This window comes from Haliotis asinina, chromosome 2 (assembly GCF_037392515.1).
Source record: "Haliotis asinina isolate JCU_RB_2024 chromosome 2, JCU_Hal_asi_v2, whole genome shotgun sequence".
Classification (NCBI taxonomy): domain Eukaryota; kingdom Metazoa; phylum Mollusca; class Gastropoda; order Lepetellida; family Haliotidae; genus Haliotis; species Haliotis asinina.
In genome coordinates this window covers 71,901,116-71,919,106 of record NC_090281.1, presented here as the reverse complement: position 1 = coordinate 71,919,106, position 17,991 = coordinate 71,901,116, and the positions used below count along the sequence as shown (strand labels likewise).

At 40.5% G+C, this 17,991-nt stretch overlaps 2 protein-coding genes across 3 annotated transcripts; one reads left to right on the top strand and one right to left on the bottom strand.

Moving 5' to 3' along the window:
* Window positions 1–406: 406 nt before the first annotated feature.
* Window positions 407–16,591, bottom strand: LOC137274252 (leucine-rich repeat-containing protein 74A-like). 2 transcript variants are annotated; one of them, XM_067807346.1, is made up of 14 exons: window positions 16,277–16,341; window positions 14,781–15,267; window positions 13,972–14,168; window positions 13,617–13,724; window positions 13,223–13,316; window positions 12,202–12,251; window positions 6,953–7,034; window positions 6,520–6,605; window positions 5,674–5,868; window positions 5,013–5,108; window positions 3,748–4,011; window positions 2,257–2,342; window positions 1,911–1,944; window positions 407–1,024 (listed from the first exon to the last, which is right to left on the bottom strand). In XM_067807346.1, exons 1-14 carry the CDS (start codon window positions 16,325–16,327, stop codon window positions 1,007–1,009), a joined length of 1,848 nt encoding a protein of 615 aa, XP_067663447.1. In that variant the 5' UTR covers window positions 16,328–16,341; the 3' UTR covers window positions 407–1,006. The 2 variants fall into 2 exon arrangements, with proteins under 2 accessions (XP_067663447.1, XP_067663446.1); XM_067807345.1 differs by lacking the exon at window positions 1,911–1,944 and having other exon boundaries at window positions 16,277–16,591.
* LOC137274260 (uncharacterized) lies at window positions 8,614–10,461 on the top strand. The gene is made up of 4 exons (XM_067807360.1): window positions 8,614–8,635; window positions 9,054–9,266; window positions 9,597–9,920; window positions 10,361–10,461. The coding sequence occupies exons 1-4, from the start codon at window positions 8,614–8,616 to the stop codon at window positions 10,459–10,461; spliced, it is 660 nt and encodes a 219-aa protein (XP_067663461.1).
* Window positions 16,592–17,991: the final 1,400 nt, after the last annotated feature.

Below are 17,991 nucleotides of genomic sequence, written 5' to 3'. Positions count from 1 at the left end.
TCTTTTAATGGTGACTACGCCCCTGGCAGCGTTCATTGCTGAAACCGACGCAAATGGAAACAAAGAAGGGACTTCCCCGACTGTGTCCGATTGAATTTTAAACCATGACATGCACACCTTTACCATATTTTTTTACCACCTTTGAACATATGTACCAGATATACAACCCCTTTGAGGAGATCGTCATATCTATCAGAATATGTACATTTATTCCACTATGTATAAGCATGAAATGTTTCGCACGCATTTAACTCAATTAATGTGTACGTTTACATCAGTTTTGGATGAATTAAATGTTCCTGGTCTCGAGGAATCGCAGACCTAATCATGTGTACATTCCATCATACATTCCTTGATTCCTTCACCCAGAAAAACACTTCTACGTTCTTGGGAAACTGAGGACAACTTTCCAATTCCAAAATTTATTGTTCATTCCCTCATCACATGGCAAAGCACTAGCTCGGGGATACAAAGGCTGCTGTGATGGTTGTTGGCTGGTTGTTTTTGTAACGCCACAGTGAACAATATTCCAGCTACATGGCGTCCGTCTGTGAATAATTTTAGTCAGACCCTACCATCCAGTGATCAACAGCATGAGCATCGATCCACGCAGTTGGAATGCGATGATGTGTCAACCAAATCTGCAAGTCTAACCATTCGATCCCATAAGTCGCCTCTTACAACAAGCGGTCATAGAGGAACTAGTATACGCAAATAAGCTATGTATAGGCGATGATGCCCTGTTAACGTATCACCATAAACCTGCAACATTTCACTGTCCATCACACAGGTATGACGTACATAATTAAGAAACCTCAAAGATAACGAGAAATAATGAAATATAGATGCAACAGTAAATAATCAGATGCTATCAGCGTCTGGGATGGCTTCAAGGGTTCGCTTCTTTCTATTCTTGGCTTTCTGCATTTTGGTCCTGTGTTTGTTGCTTGTCTCTTTCAGCGCCAACTTTTGTTTCCGGCGGAACATCTTACGTCTGTGATTCGTCTCAGCTTCCGTCAGATCCCTGTTATAAAACAAACTGCCTTTATGCAATATAAAACCAACAAAACTAAAGCTTGTATTTCTCAAACAGATGAGCTCAATTTGGTTGTTTGTTTGTTGTTAAAACGTCGTAAGGAGCAACATTTCAACATTATGGCTGCAGTTTGTAAATAATCGTGTCTGGACCTGAAAATCCAGTGGTCGAAAGCATGAACATGTATTTACCAAGTCAGCTGACTTGACCACCCGATTCCGTTAGTTGCCTGTTACGACAAATAGGGGTTACTGAAGACTAGTTCTACCTGATCTACAATGGTACTGAACGTAAAGATATTCTGTCGAGCTATTAATGCAGGTGTGTGCGAGTGAGTTGAGTTTTACGCCGCACTCAGCGTTGTTCCAGCTATATGGCGGCGGTCTGTAAATAATCGAGTCTGGACTAGACAGTCCCGTGATCAACAACATGAGCATCGATCTGCGCAATTGGGAACAGATGACATGTGTCAACCAAGTCAGCGAGCCTGACCACCCGATCCCGTTAGTCGCCTCTTACGACAAGCTGAGTCGCTTTTTTTGGCAAGCATGGATTGCTGAAGGCCTATTCTACCCTTCACGGATCTGCATGCAGGTGGTAAGAAATCACCAAATCGATTGCCTGGTTCAGACAACAACAATAGTCTTTCTCAACTGTTATTCCACTTACATGTGAATAAATAAAGTTTACAGGAAACATCCAAAACAAAAGTAAATTTCGAAAAGAAAAATCTCACAAAAGTAAGCGTTTGTCTTCTTTCTCAAAACGTGACCAAAACAGAACTAAATAAATGAAAATTAATAAAAATAACAAATTGAGTTGCGTTGCTTTTCCTGTTCAGTATATATGATTGTGGTCGATGCGTCCAACTTACCGGGGTCATCTGGTCCATTAGGTGTTCTACATGGCTACAGAAATGTGAAGCAGAACTGGGTTAGTTGGTTAGAAGGAACAGAGAGGAAATAAGGATACAGCGAATGCTTAACAACCTTTCATGTAATAAGATGAAATGTAGTATATTAAGTTGAAATTGGAAATAGCAATTATAGTATTGAGCATTAGGGTGAATATATTTCCAACAATGAGAATTACTCATATACTCAAGCATTTAATATGGAGTACCATCTGTTAGCCGCATCAGTATTTTTGTACATACATGCGATAGGACAGATTTTATGGTTGACATAAGGGAGGTAACTCCCATGCCGTAGCTACACTACCTGAGCTCGATTTTGCCGTCTTTGTCCGAGTCCAGCTCGTTGACCAGTTCTTCCATCTGACCAACAGTCAGGGGCAGGTGGACATTCTGGGTGTAACACATGTCGGTTAGTTAAAGGAACGATGCCAAACCTCACTTCTCCAAAATACATAATTTTTATGCATTTTTTTCAATAATACTATCTATCAGGGGAACTAACACATAACTTATTCCCCGCATTTAGATTGCAATATTAAAATCAAATGAATAAATGCACTTTGCATTAAATCAACTCTCTTGTCCTCTACCAGGGGAACTATATTTCAAGCGAAACTCAGAGTCAAGCCCCTTTGAGCGCTCTTTACGAACATCCTACGCAGCTATTGAATGGGGCCATTTCGGGAAACTTTGACAACACCGCTTGCGACAGTTTTCGATGTACGGAGCAATTGTTTACATTCGCTATGTATGGGAGAGGAGCAGTGTTTTCTCTATCATATATATACCATTGGTGGTGAGACCTGCAAAGGAGATGATCATTTAATGAAGCGAAAACTAAAACCTGTCTCTCCAAAACAAAAACCTCAAATGCCGTTATTCTTGGAAAACAAGAGATGACTTAATATATAGTGAGAAGCACACTTCAGATTTATATCGTTATAGCAAGTGTTACCTGTTTGGAAGCTGTTCGTTTCAGTTAACGATTAAGTCTTTTATTGTTTCAATAGGGAGATAAAGGGAGTCCATATACCCCAAATATATACATCTTTAGTCAAAATATTGCAGCAAATGTGTGACATTGTGTCTTTCACGAAGTTATAGACGTATTTCAATAAGTACAAGTATAAAAACGAACGGGTATGTTAAATACAGATCAGAGTCACAATATGGGAGAATTATGGATTCGAACTCACGACGCAACTATCATGAAAAAGACTAAGATGGGAAGTAACTGCCCAGCGATGCTTTAACGTGTGTTGGTGCAAGGACACAGGTTCTACGTAAGCTACGTTCAAACTCAGGAGATCCTGAAAAATCCCTTACCGTTGATAGTGTAAATTAAGACCTGGGCCCCGTTTCACAAAGCTCCCGTAAGCCTAAGATCTCGTAACTTTTCTCGTAGCCATTGTGCCTCCTATGTTGTAACACAGGAGCTACGGATACTACGAGAAAAGTTACGAGATCTTAGGCTTACGAGAGCTTTGTGAAACGGGGCCCTGGTCAGACATCACAGAAAATCATATCTTCTCTTCGCGAGATCTCTTCAGAGCTATTCACTTAAGATCAATATATACTCATGGAAACGAATAAGGGAACACACGAAGTACAAACGTTCCTTTACTCTTTTTCTGGTTTCTTCACAAGGTATGCATTACACTGTGAGTGAAAGTCTGGAAATAAATAACTACTTTTACTTTTATGTGTTCCCTTGTTTGTTTCTATGAGTATATTTTCACTACTCTTTACGTCTAACATAGGGTACAAAAGATAACTTCAGTTAACAGCCACATACGAGTAATCCCTTGGTGAAGTCGTGGGTGGAGACGGTGTGGGTGCTGTCGGTGTCGTACCGTTTGAACAAGTCGATGACACGGTAACCCCGTTCGTTCATGAAGTCGAACATGGCCTGCATAGGGTTGTTGGTTAGGAATGTGCCTGCGTCCTGCGCGAGAATTCCCTCCCCTTTGTTGATTATCGGCCCTGTCCTGGCCCGGAGTATACGCTTTTGTTGCATCTTCTTCAGTGAGGTCACAAACTCTTCGTCCACCACAACATCCTGAAACAAGGTGTAGGATTGTGGTGTGGAAGTGGTTGTGGAGTGAGTGAGTGAGTGAATGAGTTTAGTTTTATGCCTAATATAGCAATACTCCAGCAGTATCACGGCGGGGTTTTGGTCGTGGTTGTGGTTGTTGGCTAGTCTCGTTTTGTAGGTATGTGCCTTAGGGAGAACGTATTGGTGAGGTTGATATCTTTAATAGATTGACAGTAGGTTTTTGGCTAGTCTCGTTTTGTAGGTATGTGCCTTAGGGAGAACGTATTGGTGAGGTTGATATCTTTAATAGATTGACAGTAGGTTTTTGGCTAGTCTCGTTTTGTAGACATGTGCCTTAGGGAGAACGTATTGGTGAGGTTGATATCTTTAATAGATTGACAGTATGTTACGGTTAAGAATTTGCCGCTGAAATAATTCTCTGTAGGAAATGTGACCCATAATAACTAGCACTAAAACCTTAATATTGCGACCGAATTTCAACTACAGCAATAATAATAAATAACAACACAAATCACGGAAAATACACTCTCGCAACAAGTAAAGGAAATGTTTTATTATTTGACATCCCTCAAACATTAAAATTTTTTATTGGGTGCTCAATTTATTTGTCTCAGTATAAATGTGATGAAGTAATTATGCTGACATTTTGTTGAGGTGATGATCACTAAAAACGTGTAGCACTAAGCAACATTTTAACTACACGACGGAGTTGTGTAAATCATTCAGTCTGAGTCAGACATTTCAGTGATCGATATCATGAACATCGATCTAAGCTAATGAGATATGATGACATGCGTTAACCAAGTCCATTGGTAATATTGATGATGATGAATTAAATATCCATTCTGTCATTGGTAATGAAATTGCAGTCGCGAAAAAGCATACATCTTGATGATATTCAGTGTGAACGGAGATTTTTATATTTAAACAGTTTGGAAGCTAAACACTACCTTTTGGCCCAACATGCATTTTATATTGTTTTCAAAGACAGAAAACAAACTCACCGTCAGATCGAGCTCCCTTAGGACACTGTTGGGAGCCTTCTCTATTGTTTGGAGGATCAGCAAAGCCACATCGGGGGTGATAGGGTTATGACCCAGCTGAAGAGTCACGAATAGTCACGTACTCACATACACTTGCAATACAATCACGTGGTTATAAAAAAAGCTGAATGCAGGGATTACAATGAACGCCAACAAAAATCTAATTAAGTAACGTAGATTCAAAGCTGAAATTTTGTTTCGTTTCCGTTTTGTTTTCTGTGACAACTCAATTAGCATTTAGTCCTGATCTTATGGGCATGCATGGTCTTACACACGCTTCGAAAATCCCAGTCTTATCCAATTGCTCTACGCTTCTCACGGGATGCCAAGACAAATTTAATGCTAAACCGGATGACAAAAGGTGGGTGACTGGTACCCTTAAAGTTGTCTGGTACACGTTGTTTACGCCCAAGCTCAAAACTCACTCGACAGTGATGGCAAAAATAAATCCAAGCCTACTAAACACAAATATACGCAATGGGTGTTCGACCGGGTGTTCAAGACGGTCACGTTAGTAAAGTTGAAAATTACTTTCATTCCACAAGCGTGTATTTACCTTCCGCGCAAAAGATCTAATGGGAACTGAAGAGGTCGTTCTCTAAGTATCTCGTCATCGTCCTACCTTGAGCGTGACGAGGGACTCGTTCCACCTGAGCCCCTCCAGCAGACTGCCAACAGCTATGGCGTCCACCCGATTACATGTGAGGTCCAGCTGCTCTAGGGTGTAGTTCTCAGCCAGGGAGAGCCCGAGGGTGCGGCACCCGGCCCGGGATAACCCGTTCCATGACAGGTCCAGCATCACCAGGCCGCCATTATCCTAGGGGGAGACAACCCACAGATTGTGTGTGAAGTGGGTGAGCGACTGAGGGAGTAGTCAATGAGTGAGTGTGTGACTGAGGAAAGGAGGGGTGTTTGTGTGGGTGGGGTGGATTTCAGACCGCCTTTAGGAATATACCAGCAATATCAAGGTGGGGAACACCAGAAAGGGGCTTCATAAAGGCATCGTAAAATATTTTCACAGCAACTTTTCAGAGTTCCAGGTTCGACAAATCAAATGATGGATTGTATGAACAACGGCACACAATCAGTCACCCGCAGCGTTGTGAATGAGAACACTACCTTTTTATTGCCCAGACCCCCTTTTATTAGGTTCTGGCGATCTCTCTGAGTAGCCACAAATGGGCATCATGAAAACTTTATTAAAGTGCACAACTGAACTGGCTGTCTGACAAACGTTGCCGACACACTAACAAATTATGGTCATTTTCATATCAGTATGCGAAGTTATGAAGGTCCCTCATAAGAATCGTAAGAACCAGCCACAAAAACAAAAATTGCCAATTGAGGATGAGTATCGTTAACAATAGCCTGATTTCTCACTTAAAATTAATTGTAATACTCTTGATAATCGAGGATGGTAGACGTAGAGATAGGTTAAGGGCAATTGGTAATTACAAGGGTATCTTACCTCTAATCCGGCAGCTACAGCTTGTGCTCCCTGCCTCCGTAGATGGTTCCAGCTGAGGTCCAGTATCTCGAGAGTGTCATTGTTAGCTGTTGGTAGGATACTAGTATCAACAAGACGGAACTGTATAGTAAAGACTGATTAACAATATCATATTACTGAAAACTTACTGTACTCCTTGAACACGTGTACACTGACCGATTGTAATGTTAGTATTGCATTTATTGATGACTAATATGTTGATATTATATGTGAGTGAGTGATTTTAGTTTTACGGCTCATTTAGCGATATTCCAGCAATATACCCATGTAATGAATCCAACCCAGGCCTGCGGCGTGACGAGCGAACGCCCACAACTGCATCAACAGATGTAGAGTGTTACCCTATCTGTTAACCACATTCCAGTAATGCTACCGAGGAGAAGACTGAACTCACCTATAGCGGGCCCCAGATACAGGCCCCCGATCTCTCCAAACTTGTTATGACTGGCCCGTAGTTCCCGCAGCCACACGTTATTCTGTAGTAAGTGAGTGAATGAGTACGATTTTACTCGACTTTTAACAGAGAGAGTGAGAGAGAGAGAGGTGGTGAGATTATGACTGGGGATTTGACTGCAATTCAAATTGCCAGTGTATTGCAATTAATCGATTGGGGAAACGAAAAGCTATCGATGCATCGATAGTATGTGTGCTATCGATAGTTTAGTAATTGACTCTTGTTCATAATGCGCATTGCAAAATACCAGAATTTTGGGTGCCAGTTTGCTACTTCTTTGAGTTTATGTTCTAAGTATTTACTTGTTCTGAGTTTCAAGTTTCTTGTCAGTTATCAAAGGAGACTGAAACTACTTCAACTTGTTTTATTGCATATAAATAATACATTTATTTGGGAAATAACTTCAAATGAGACACATTAAGGGAAACAAAAACAACTCTATTGCAATAGTTGGTCGCAGTGACTATTGTTATCGCAATAGTTGGTCGCAATGACTATTGTTATCACAATAGTTGGTCGCAATGACTATTGTTATCACAATAGTTGGTCGCAATGACTACTGTTATCGCAATAGTTGTTTTCCCCTCAATAGTCACTCCTAATAATGATATTTCAGGTGTTAAATACTGAAGTACTACTATCACGGATGTAACTGGATTCACATCACACATAAATCAGTGCCGAATGAACAATATACATGTGGGGGACCGTGTTATAAGTTTTAACACATCACTGACCATTATGATATCTTCCTTACTCTAATATATTATTCGACTTGTAATATAAATACTTTATCTTACTGATATGTTTTCGAACGGAAACAGTTTGATTAGAGTTCCCCACCCCTTTGGCGATTTCTCCTGACAATATGTACACAATTTAGAAGGCTATCACACATACCGGCATTTAAATTAACATGCGGTTGTCTAGTCGTTGCTAACTTTACTGTTTTTCAAAAAGCTTGCTACTGTCTTTTAACATTGCAATATTACTTGTGCAAGTTGACAAGGCCCTGAGAAAGAGAACTGGGAACCGTCTTAATATGGGACGGTGTTTTAATGTTTATGTAGGCAAATATTCTAATATCTAATGGAAAATATATACTATCATAAAGAAACGTAATGTGAATCTAGGGTTTCTTGTTTTATGTTAAGGTTTAGTCTCCTATTGGGACACCGCACACTGTCGGGCCGAACCACAACAGAAGACTTCGACTCTGTAAACAAGCCGTGTGACGTTTCAACAGGACCATTGTCTATGACGTCATAAGGTATATGACGTCTATCGTAAAATTGCGAGTCCAAACTAAATGACTGATCTATAATCATCTTTGCTGTTTAACATTATGGATACTGAAGCATAAAGTACATATATTTTGAAATGTAGACTAAAAATGGGTTACGAAACCACAAGTTTAGTTAGCTTTGCAGTTTGTCGTCATGACGTTGCCGCCATTGTGACGTCATAGACAATCGTCTTTCCTCAGCACAAGAAGTCGATCTTTTGCCACGCTCCATTAAGTTACCATTTCCTCTGTGAGATTGGTTGACAGAAAAAAAGCCTACTTTATTGTTTCGGTTGACTGACTGACAAATTTTCCAATGGATTCTAATAGAAATAAAGGTAAGAAATATTCATAATTGATTTCACCACGAGTTGTAAATACCTGCTGATATTTTTGAAGTAGATATTTTGTGTTAAATATCCTGGAACATCTTAATGGACGGGTTTCACAATCAGCTCATTAGCAGCGGATGAAATCTTGAGGCAGTCTTAAGTCAGGATTTTAGCATTTAACTACTGGTCAATTGCTCTGATCTTAAAAAATGTTTTTTTAGTACAACGATTGTTTTGTGCCTCGTGTTTAGAGTAATTGTTGTTTAGTAATTGGCTTAGGTTTGTGTGTATTTTTATACCTGTTAGCCACAACTGATCAGTATGGGTTAAGAGCATTTATAAAGAATTATATTTGCTATATTTTCACCAACATAAAGTTTTTAGTATCATAATTGTGAGCCCAACTGCAATGATATTCTTGCAGGCGGCAACTTTTTCTTGTACCCAGAGACAGACTGGCCCCGAGTTTACAACATGGCGGGTATGGACCTGCTCATATTTGCTGGAAGGATGGCTTTCCGATCGGACCTTCATCTCGCGTCTGTTCATTCCGACCTCAGCGTTCCTGAAACCTGCGCTAGTCCAGTGGATGCCGCCATAATCTGGACGGAGAGACAGCTTGACTATGTCAAAAAGGGTACGATTTACGAACTACCAAACCCAAATATAGAGATATGAAACTGCAAGAATTCATTACGTTGATTAAATTATATTGTCATGGCTGACACATGTCATGGTACTGCGTAGGTCAATGCTGAGACTGTTGATCACTTGAAATTGTCTGGTAAAGATTCGATTATTTACAAGCCACCGTCATACAGCTGCAATATTGCTGACTGCGGCGTTAAAACAACCAACAAGACAAGTATTATTGATAAATTTAAAACAATAGTAAGTTTTCTTTATACTATGCAAACGTTTTACTGAAACCAACACGTTCTCTAAGAAATCATATCCTGACTTTTAGATCTGGATACCATAAAGAAGACCAGCATGAGGTTATCAACACGCCCCATACCACCCACCCTGCCTACTCGCATGAGGGGGCGGGCTGGGGTCATTGAATATGAACTGCAGGAATCAGAGAGACTGAAGCAGATCCGCAAGAGGAAGCGGCGACGTGAGAGAGAAGGTTTGACTCAGGAGACAGCAGTGATGAAGGAAGAGAGAGAAACGAGAGACATTATGTTATCTGTGAGATGCAGAAAGAGGAAATTTGAGGAAGGGATATCATCAGCTGACAGGCCGGAAGCCAGACCAAAGCGATCTCGGAAACCAAACTCCAAATACGGTGGGTACTAAATTTATTTCGGCCGAACACGAAAACATTTTTTATGGTTTAGGAGTGGACATTTGCTAATAATCTAACCAGAATTAGATAGTTTTTATTTAACTGTTAAGTCGTATAAAGTTGTTTCAGTGCGTCCATTATTTGGAAACTGTAATTAGATAGCATCGGTGTTCGACGTATTCGGGTGTTAGGGTCATTTCAGGTGTTCTCCGCACTGCTTGCTGGAATATCGCTTAAAGCGGTGCAAAAGAATATACTTTTGGCAGACTCAAAGTTAACATCGCATTAATGTATTTCTATTCAATAATTTATGGCAAACAAATCTCGAAAAATCAGGCCAGGATCCCATACAGAAGCTATTGTATAAGATGCCACTTTATCAGCTTTCAAATACAAAATATGCCATTTGTTTTCAACAAGCTATCTGCTCTCTTTTGCAGACAGAAGCACCTTCCTCGTCCACAATGGATCCGGAGACTCACTCCACTCCTCCAACATCGTCGACAGATTGAGGAGTAGGGCTGGGAAACGCGGTCACTAGGTTGGTACAGGGGCCATATGTACGTCTTGCGCTGAGGGGTTAGGGCTGTATTACTGGGAATGAGTAATGATGGAGACGTGGCAATATTCCTTTTCACTTATTAAGTTATGTTATTATGGATGTAATTCACGAATATTCTTAAATATTATTAAGTGTTTCTTTTATTTCTTTCCAGAATATGTGCGCAGCATGCCGTTTGTGTGGCTCGTGTGGACTTGAAATAGGAGATAATACACATATAGATACGTTACCTTAACGCCAACGAACTGTATTTTCCCCATTTTTATATATAATTGTTGATATTTTTTACCTGTTTTACATTCTGTTTATCCATATGTTCAATAAATTATTATTTCATACACATTATTCTCTTCTTGTATCACTGTTATACTTGATATAACTTACAACCATGCTGAAGGAATAAAATGCAATAACTGATTATTGTGGTTGTTAAAATTGGGATTAACGTCACTAAAGTTAATTCTAAGCAGAACAGGCAACCTAATGTGTAATGACCGCATGGGTCCTGTTGAGTCTGAAACGGCCGATAGTCACACAGGAGGCTCGGGGTTGATTTATTACATGAATACAATGCATTTAGCTCATTCCGTGTCTCCTCGACAAGACCCGTGAAGGTCCCGGGGTAGAAAAAGTCTTCAGCAACCCATGCTTGCTATAAAAGGTGACTCTAATTGTCGTAAGAGGCGACTAACGGGATCGGATGGTCAGGCTCGCTGACTTGGTTGACACATGTCATCGGTTTCTGTTGCGCAGATCGATGCTCATCTTGTTGATCACTGGATTGTCTTGTCCAGACTCTATTATTTACAGACCGCCGCCATATAGTTGGACTATTGCTGAGTGCGGCGTAAAACTAAATTCACTCACTCACTCTTCGACAAACCTGCTTGGCAAACTATGACTGAGGCAAGATCTGTAAAGAGACACCTTCATGTCTTTACTCTTTGGTTGTACGTCATTTTCCTTTCTCGTAACTATGGTTTCCAAATAATGTTCATTATACGAGCAGAGTCTATATTTCTGTAATATATGGAGAAGATCATTTCGAAATCACCATGGCACCATGGGAAACACAAAACACCCCAACCCCAACAACCCATGACATTTCAGGAAAGGTAACTCTAAAATTTTCTTCAATAGTCACTGATGCACCCGTACAATATCTCATACAGCACCCAAAGAATGCCTTCCTGTGATTATTGTAGCAGGTTGTCTTATAAAAATTAGATGATGCAAACATATGTCACTGTTAACTTGATGATTTGATTCAAATCGACTGCTTACAATTCACATTCAGTTATCAGAAATATAATCACACAGGAATAAAGATCCCTACACACTACTGACTGTTACATACAACCACCCAGCATGTTAAAACACATGTAAAACAGACCAGTCTCGCTAAGCGGAAAGAGCGCAGGATGCTTTCTGTTACCTCCAGAATTTCCGTCAGGTCAAATCTCGCACGACTTAGGTGATGTGATTGCTAGATTTCACGCTAAACCGTATACCGTCCCATCTACAATACTTGGACATTTTGTTTGTATATATACTGTAAACTATAAAATTTATACTAGTACTTCTTAAGTAAGTGCGCACTATCATCTTAAACAATAGGTATCAAAGAGGTATGTGGTATCCGGATATTATTAGGATAAGGAAAACACAATTTTTTCCAACCTCGACAGCACCCAGATCAACAGGAAGGTAATACTGTACCTCGATTATTTCTGCCAAATACTTCGCATCGTGATCGTAAAGTTCACTTCCTGAAAAAGATAGCATGGTCGCAGTCAGTTTCTTACTGGCAGTACTATGTTGCTTAGTTGTTAAAAGCCATACTCAGCAATGTTCCAGTTTCAAGATTGCGGCCTGCAAATACTCGTGAGTGAGTGAGTTTAGTTTGTCTGGACCAGACAATCCAGTAACCAACAACATGAACATCTATCTGCGCTATTGGGAACCAATGACATGTGTCGACCAAGTCAGCGAACCTGACCACCCGAACCCGTTAGTCGCCTCTTACAGCAAGCATAGTTGCCTTTTATGGCAAATACTTGTACACGCATCTGATCCCGACTCATTGAACCTGATATGTATATTACGATCACCGGCCAGTTCTGTCGGGTGAGGATTACACAACGTCGACCAAGTCACCAGAATCTTACACACCACACTCTTCTTTTAACTTCCCATCACAAAAGGGGGATATCGGATACACAATTCTTACTAAAGGCATCAATTCGTTTTGTTAACGACGCCATAGTGGGCTGACGTTTACAAGACAATCATTGTCTGCTCACGGTTTCTCGGTGTAGTCGAGTTTCTTAATTTATTTTGAGTTTATAACGTTTAAATTAAGTGTCGACGTTTCACCAAACTTTGCAGGACTGTGGTTTTAGTATGTCGCCTGTGTTGGCAGCACACTTGAATTATGATGTCCAGCGTATGAAGCGACTAGTGGGATCGGGTGGTATGGTTCGCTGACTTGGCCGACGTGTGTCATCGTATCCCCATTGCGTATATTGACGTTCATGATGTTGGTACCTGGATTGTCTGATCCAGTCTCGAGTATATATGATGTCCGTCTCCATGCAGCAGAAATATTGTTGTGGCGTTGAACAACCCACAAACATAACTCCAGTGCTTCCTGCATATTTAACTCGAAATTGTTGATGTTTAATCTGGTTTAGGAAGAATGTCAAGTTAAAGGTTCCCCCGTCAGGTGTAAGCTCTGTACCTGATATGTTGAGTTTTCGAACAGTCTGATTATCTTGCATGACTGCAGCCAGTGCTCGGATCCCGTCCCCTCCGATGCGGTTCTCGGATATGTTCTGAATTGAAAGGACAACGTGAAAAATATGTCACATCATGCCTCAGCAAAAGCCAAACTATCCAAGCTGAAAAATTCCGGATAACGAATATTGGACTGGTTCAGTCAAACAACCTGGAGTCAGTTTAGCAACATATTTTCCAGCATCGAAACGTTGGAAACGTGAAATGAGAGATTTATGAACATTTACCACTGTTTAACCCTGACATTGGCCTCTGAGAAAATGATGTCAGTGGCGAATTTACACGCTTTCGTGTTTCATTAATCAGTTTTACGCGCTAAATCAATAACACATACTTACTATTTCCGTAATGAGATTATTCTGCGGAAGGAGTTCTGCGATCGCGCTGGCACCCTCTGCTCCAAGCCAGTTATCTTCAAGGTCAAGGCCACAGATACGTTGATTACTCTGGCGACGAAAAAATATCTCCTACTCCATCAATATCACAACTAACCTGACATTGTTAACATCCCGTTTGGAAAAAAGGTTCACGCAACGATCTTATGTGAAATGCTAAATTGTTTTAATAACACTGGAGAAATGTTACATACATTTTCGTAAAGCGGAATTCGAATTTGCCGTGGCAGGTGGATAACAAACATTGCTTATCAAAATCAAGTTAGAATTAATGTGTGCGTCATTGTTTCGCACATACCACAAGAGCTATGAAGATAGCTCGTGCCGCCTTTGATCCAACCGAACGACTGCGCATGACTAGTTTTGGCGCCATGAGACTATTTACGATAAACGTCACAGGCGTGATGCCAAGAGACTTGCAGGCATTGATGTAGACGTTCACGTAGCCGTGCCTCTCGATCTCATCCGGGTCTGTAGGGGGCGGTGCAGGAGGGTCTGGTGAATGGAGGCCATACAACATTTATGCGTAATAAGTAACGAGGGTTTCACGTTAAAATCATCATTATTCCAGATATATCAATAATGTAGATATATCCACAACCATGTAAACAGTCTTTATGACTTGATATATTTACGTCAGTTTTAGTTGTAGTTAACCACCAATCCCGATGAGTCAGCTCAGAGCAAGTTTTGAGCAGTTATTGCTACCTGTTCTCCACTCCCTTCAACAGATGTGACTTATGGGTTGAACCCCTGAACACACACCAACGCTCGAACCATGTCAATGCGATCTTACGTTATGTCTAAAAAGGATAGGGGTAAAATTTCGATCCCCCGAACCGCTCCTTAGAACCGCCAATGACAGTGGATCCATGTATCAGTGATACAGTGAATCTAAGTATCAATAATACAGTGAATACATGTATCAATAATACAGTGAATCCATAAATCAATAACGCAGTGAATACATGTATCAATAAGACAATGAATCCTTACGTCAATAACGCAGTGATCATGTACATCAATAATGCAGTGAATACGTGTATCAATAATGCTGTCGAATGCAGTTTTGACCTAACATGTAATCACCTTCATTAATACACTCACCACAATCTTCCATGATGTCATATCCGGTGAAAGTAAATTCTCGATTTAGGTCTTTCTTGAATTTTGGTGGTTCTGAGAACCCGTTGTCCTGAGACATGAATGTCGTCTGCCTGGACCTCGTACCTGTCGTCTGCTGTGACGTGTCAGACGATGTTTTCTGTCGGATGATGCCGCGAGGCCTCTCAGGGGAAGTCGGGAGTTTGACTTTAGAATGGCTCTGACTCAGATACAGGGTAGCCGTTTTACTTCCCATACCCTTGACATTAATTTGTGTATCGGTTCTAGTCAATTCTCGCGAGATATTGCCATTTGTCTTTTTTGCAGAGCCTACTTTCGAACTGCTGGACACACAAGAACTAGCACGCGAGTGACAAGATGTCTTTGACACACTCGAGGTTTGGCGGTGTAATCCGCTCTTCCCTCTCTTTTGCTGTCCCAAATCGTCCGCCATGTTTGTTCTGTCAAAGTTCCGGATTTCCTTGTTCAGCTGGAAGAGACACACATTTACAAGACGACATGCGGTATAAGTTATCTAGAGCAGTGAGCCTCTAATTGAAATCGTTGGTCTCGGATCAGTCTGTCTCACAGTCCCTAACCACACTATTTTCACTTCGTCCGAGCACTGGCTATAATGCTATATATTTGTTTCTCCTCGATCGTCCGGTCCAGCCTCGATTACATACAGAATGCTGCCATGTAGCTGGAATATTGCTTCAGTTAGGCATTGAACAACAAACAAACAAAACTCAAGTTTTTCTCTCAGAGCTATGTCTTGTCAGATACGAATAGTTAGTCGATCCGTTCAATCCCATTTCTAACACATACACTTACCGTCACCCAGATTGTGTGGGAATACATTCCTAAATTCATTTAAGGATATAGATCAAGGTCCTAAATACATGAAAATGTCCTATAATGCCTTTTCTTAAGCAAAAACAACCTTCGTCCACTTAAGTTTTGTTAGTTTATTGCCTGATGCTGCACCTTGAAATTCTGTAAGCCGACAAAACCATCAAGGTAGTATCATGAACAATATATATCGTTCATATAGTGAGAGAGTGAGTTAAGTGTTACGCCGCTCTCAGCAATATTCCAGCAATAATCCAGTTTGAGGACCAGACAAGCCGGTGATCAACAGCATGATCATCGATCTACGCAATTGGGATGCGATGACATGTGTCAACAAAGTCAGCGAGGCTGACCACCCGATTCCATTAGTAACCTGAAGCATGGGTTACTGAAGATCAATTGTAACACGGATCTTCACGGGTCTCGCTCATATAATAAGCACGAGCACAAGTTTCAATGCCATGTCATTGTTGTACTCCCTATAGAACACTACAAACTACAACCACAGACATGATACAAATAACCTACATTCAGGACTAAACATGAATCATTTCATAATTGAACCAACGCAGGTGCCCAAAACAGGGTATCCAACCCAAAGGACCGATTTTCACATTTTAGAATAAATTTATATAAAGAATACTTACATCTCTACCAGTGATAATATTTCCCCGCTGCTCTGAACAACCCACCTTCATGGCTCTAGGGAAGATTAGTCATCGGCGTCACCGTTGGTGACAGCTTTATCGCCTCCCCACAACACCGCCACGACGCGATAGCGAAATCAACATTTGCCTGTAATAGTTTATATTGATAAGGTGTGATGAATTACGCTTCACAGTTAACAGCGATAACAACAGAAATTAAGCATAATTAATTGATTTTTACACTGAACTTGGCCTAAACAGGTAGTGGTACGTCGATATGTCGACATACCTGCTTTTGTATTTTAAGCGAGTGTTGGGTTTTGTGTTTGTTCGCTAAGCCTTGCAGTTTTGTGGGAAATGGCCCAGAACTGGCTGATCGCTTTTGTTGGTTTTGAGAAGACATTTATGACATTAACCACAAATACGACAGATCTAATCTTCCGAACGTTTTTCAAGGTGTTATTGTGTTGCTATTATGATTTCAAAGAATAAGTATTTCGGACTTCTTGTTTTGTTGTTCAACGTCACACTAAAAGTAGTATTCCAGCTACATACTCGAGTCTGGACCAGACAGACCGGTGACTGATATCATGAACACATTGACATGAATGAATGAAGCTGGCCAGTGTATACCACCTGATGATGCTTACTCATTTTTGTGATCATATTTGGTTTGTCAGCCGGAATGTGAGGTTATCCAAGGTGACTGATGACCTAAATGCGCTAACGCCTTCAAGAATCAAAGTCTGTGAGAAACAATGTTTACATTCTCAATTGTCTCATTGTATAACATTTTGGACTTTTCTATTGACAGCATTTCCCTTGCTGCAAGTTCAACGACGTGCTTAACAAAATGTAACAACATGCGTGGATTTGATTTGAGATTATTACTTCGGGTTTCCCACCGAAAAACCTGACACTACCTGATATAACTTTCTACTATCTACAAAACTAAATCATCAAACTCAGTGACGGTTAGTGGGTTAATCTACGCATGTCAACAAACGTGCATTGTAGTTTCAACAATGCTATTCAGCATTGAAATAGAATACTGTTTAGTGGCGAAATCGTACGCCACTGTGGGAGAATACAATATATACAAGTGTGATGGCACGTTTTGTCACACGTACCCTCCTAGTGTGTGTATGTGGGTGGAACTGATATCCGAAATGTTCCTATATACAGGTGTGTTATTCGGTTAGGTTGGATCTTTAACTACGATCAAGAATTAAAAGTTTTTTGTTCACACATACATTAAATTCCCATTCAGACATGTAATAAATTCCCGAATATACAACTTTACTATCAGAAAACCACCGCAGTCATGCACAATCTATCTAAATATATAGCCATATGCCAACTTGCTTTATTGTTCCTAAAACACGTGTCACTGTTTACTGATGCATAACTGATTATAATTATGTATTGAATGAAATGCTTTGGAAGCTGATACACTGAGATACGGGGAACCCGTGAAGTACCGGGTTAGAATTGGTCTTCAGTAACCCGTTCATGACGTAAGAAGCGACTAATGGAATCAGGTGGTCACGCCCGCTGACTTGGCTAGCACATGTCATTGAGACGGGGCGATACCTGTCAATTACCTCAGTTAATCTCCCATGTGTAGTGTGAATACTGTTGAGAATGTACTACTTGTACTAATGCATTGTCCTATGACAACTGATTTTAACTTAGAATATCAGGTTGGAATGTGA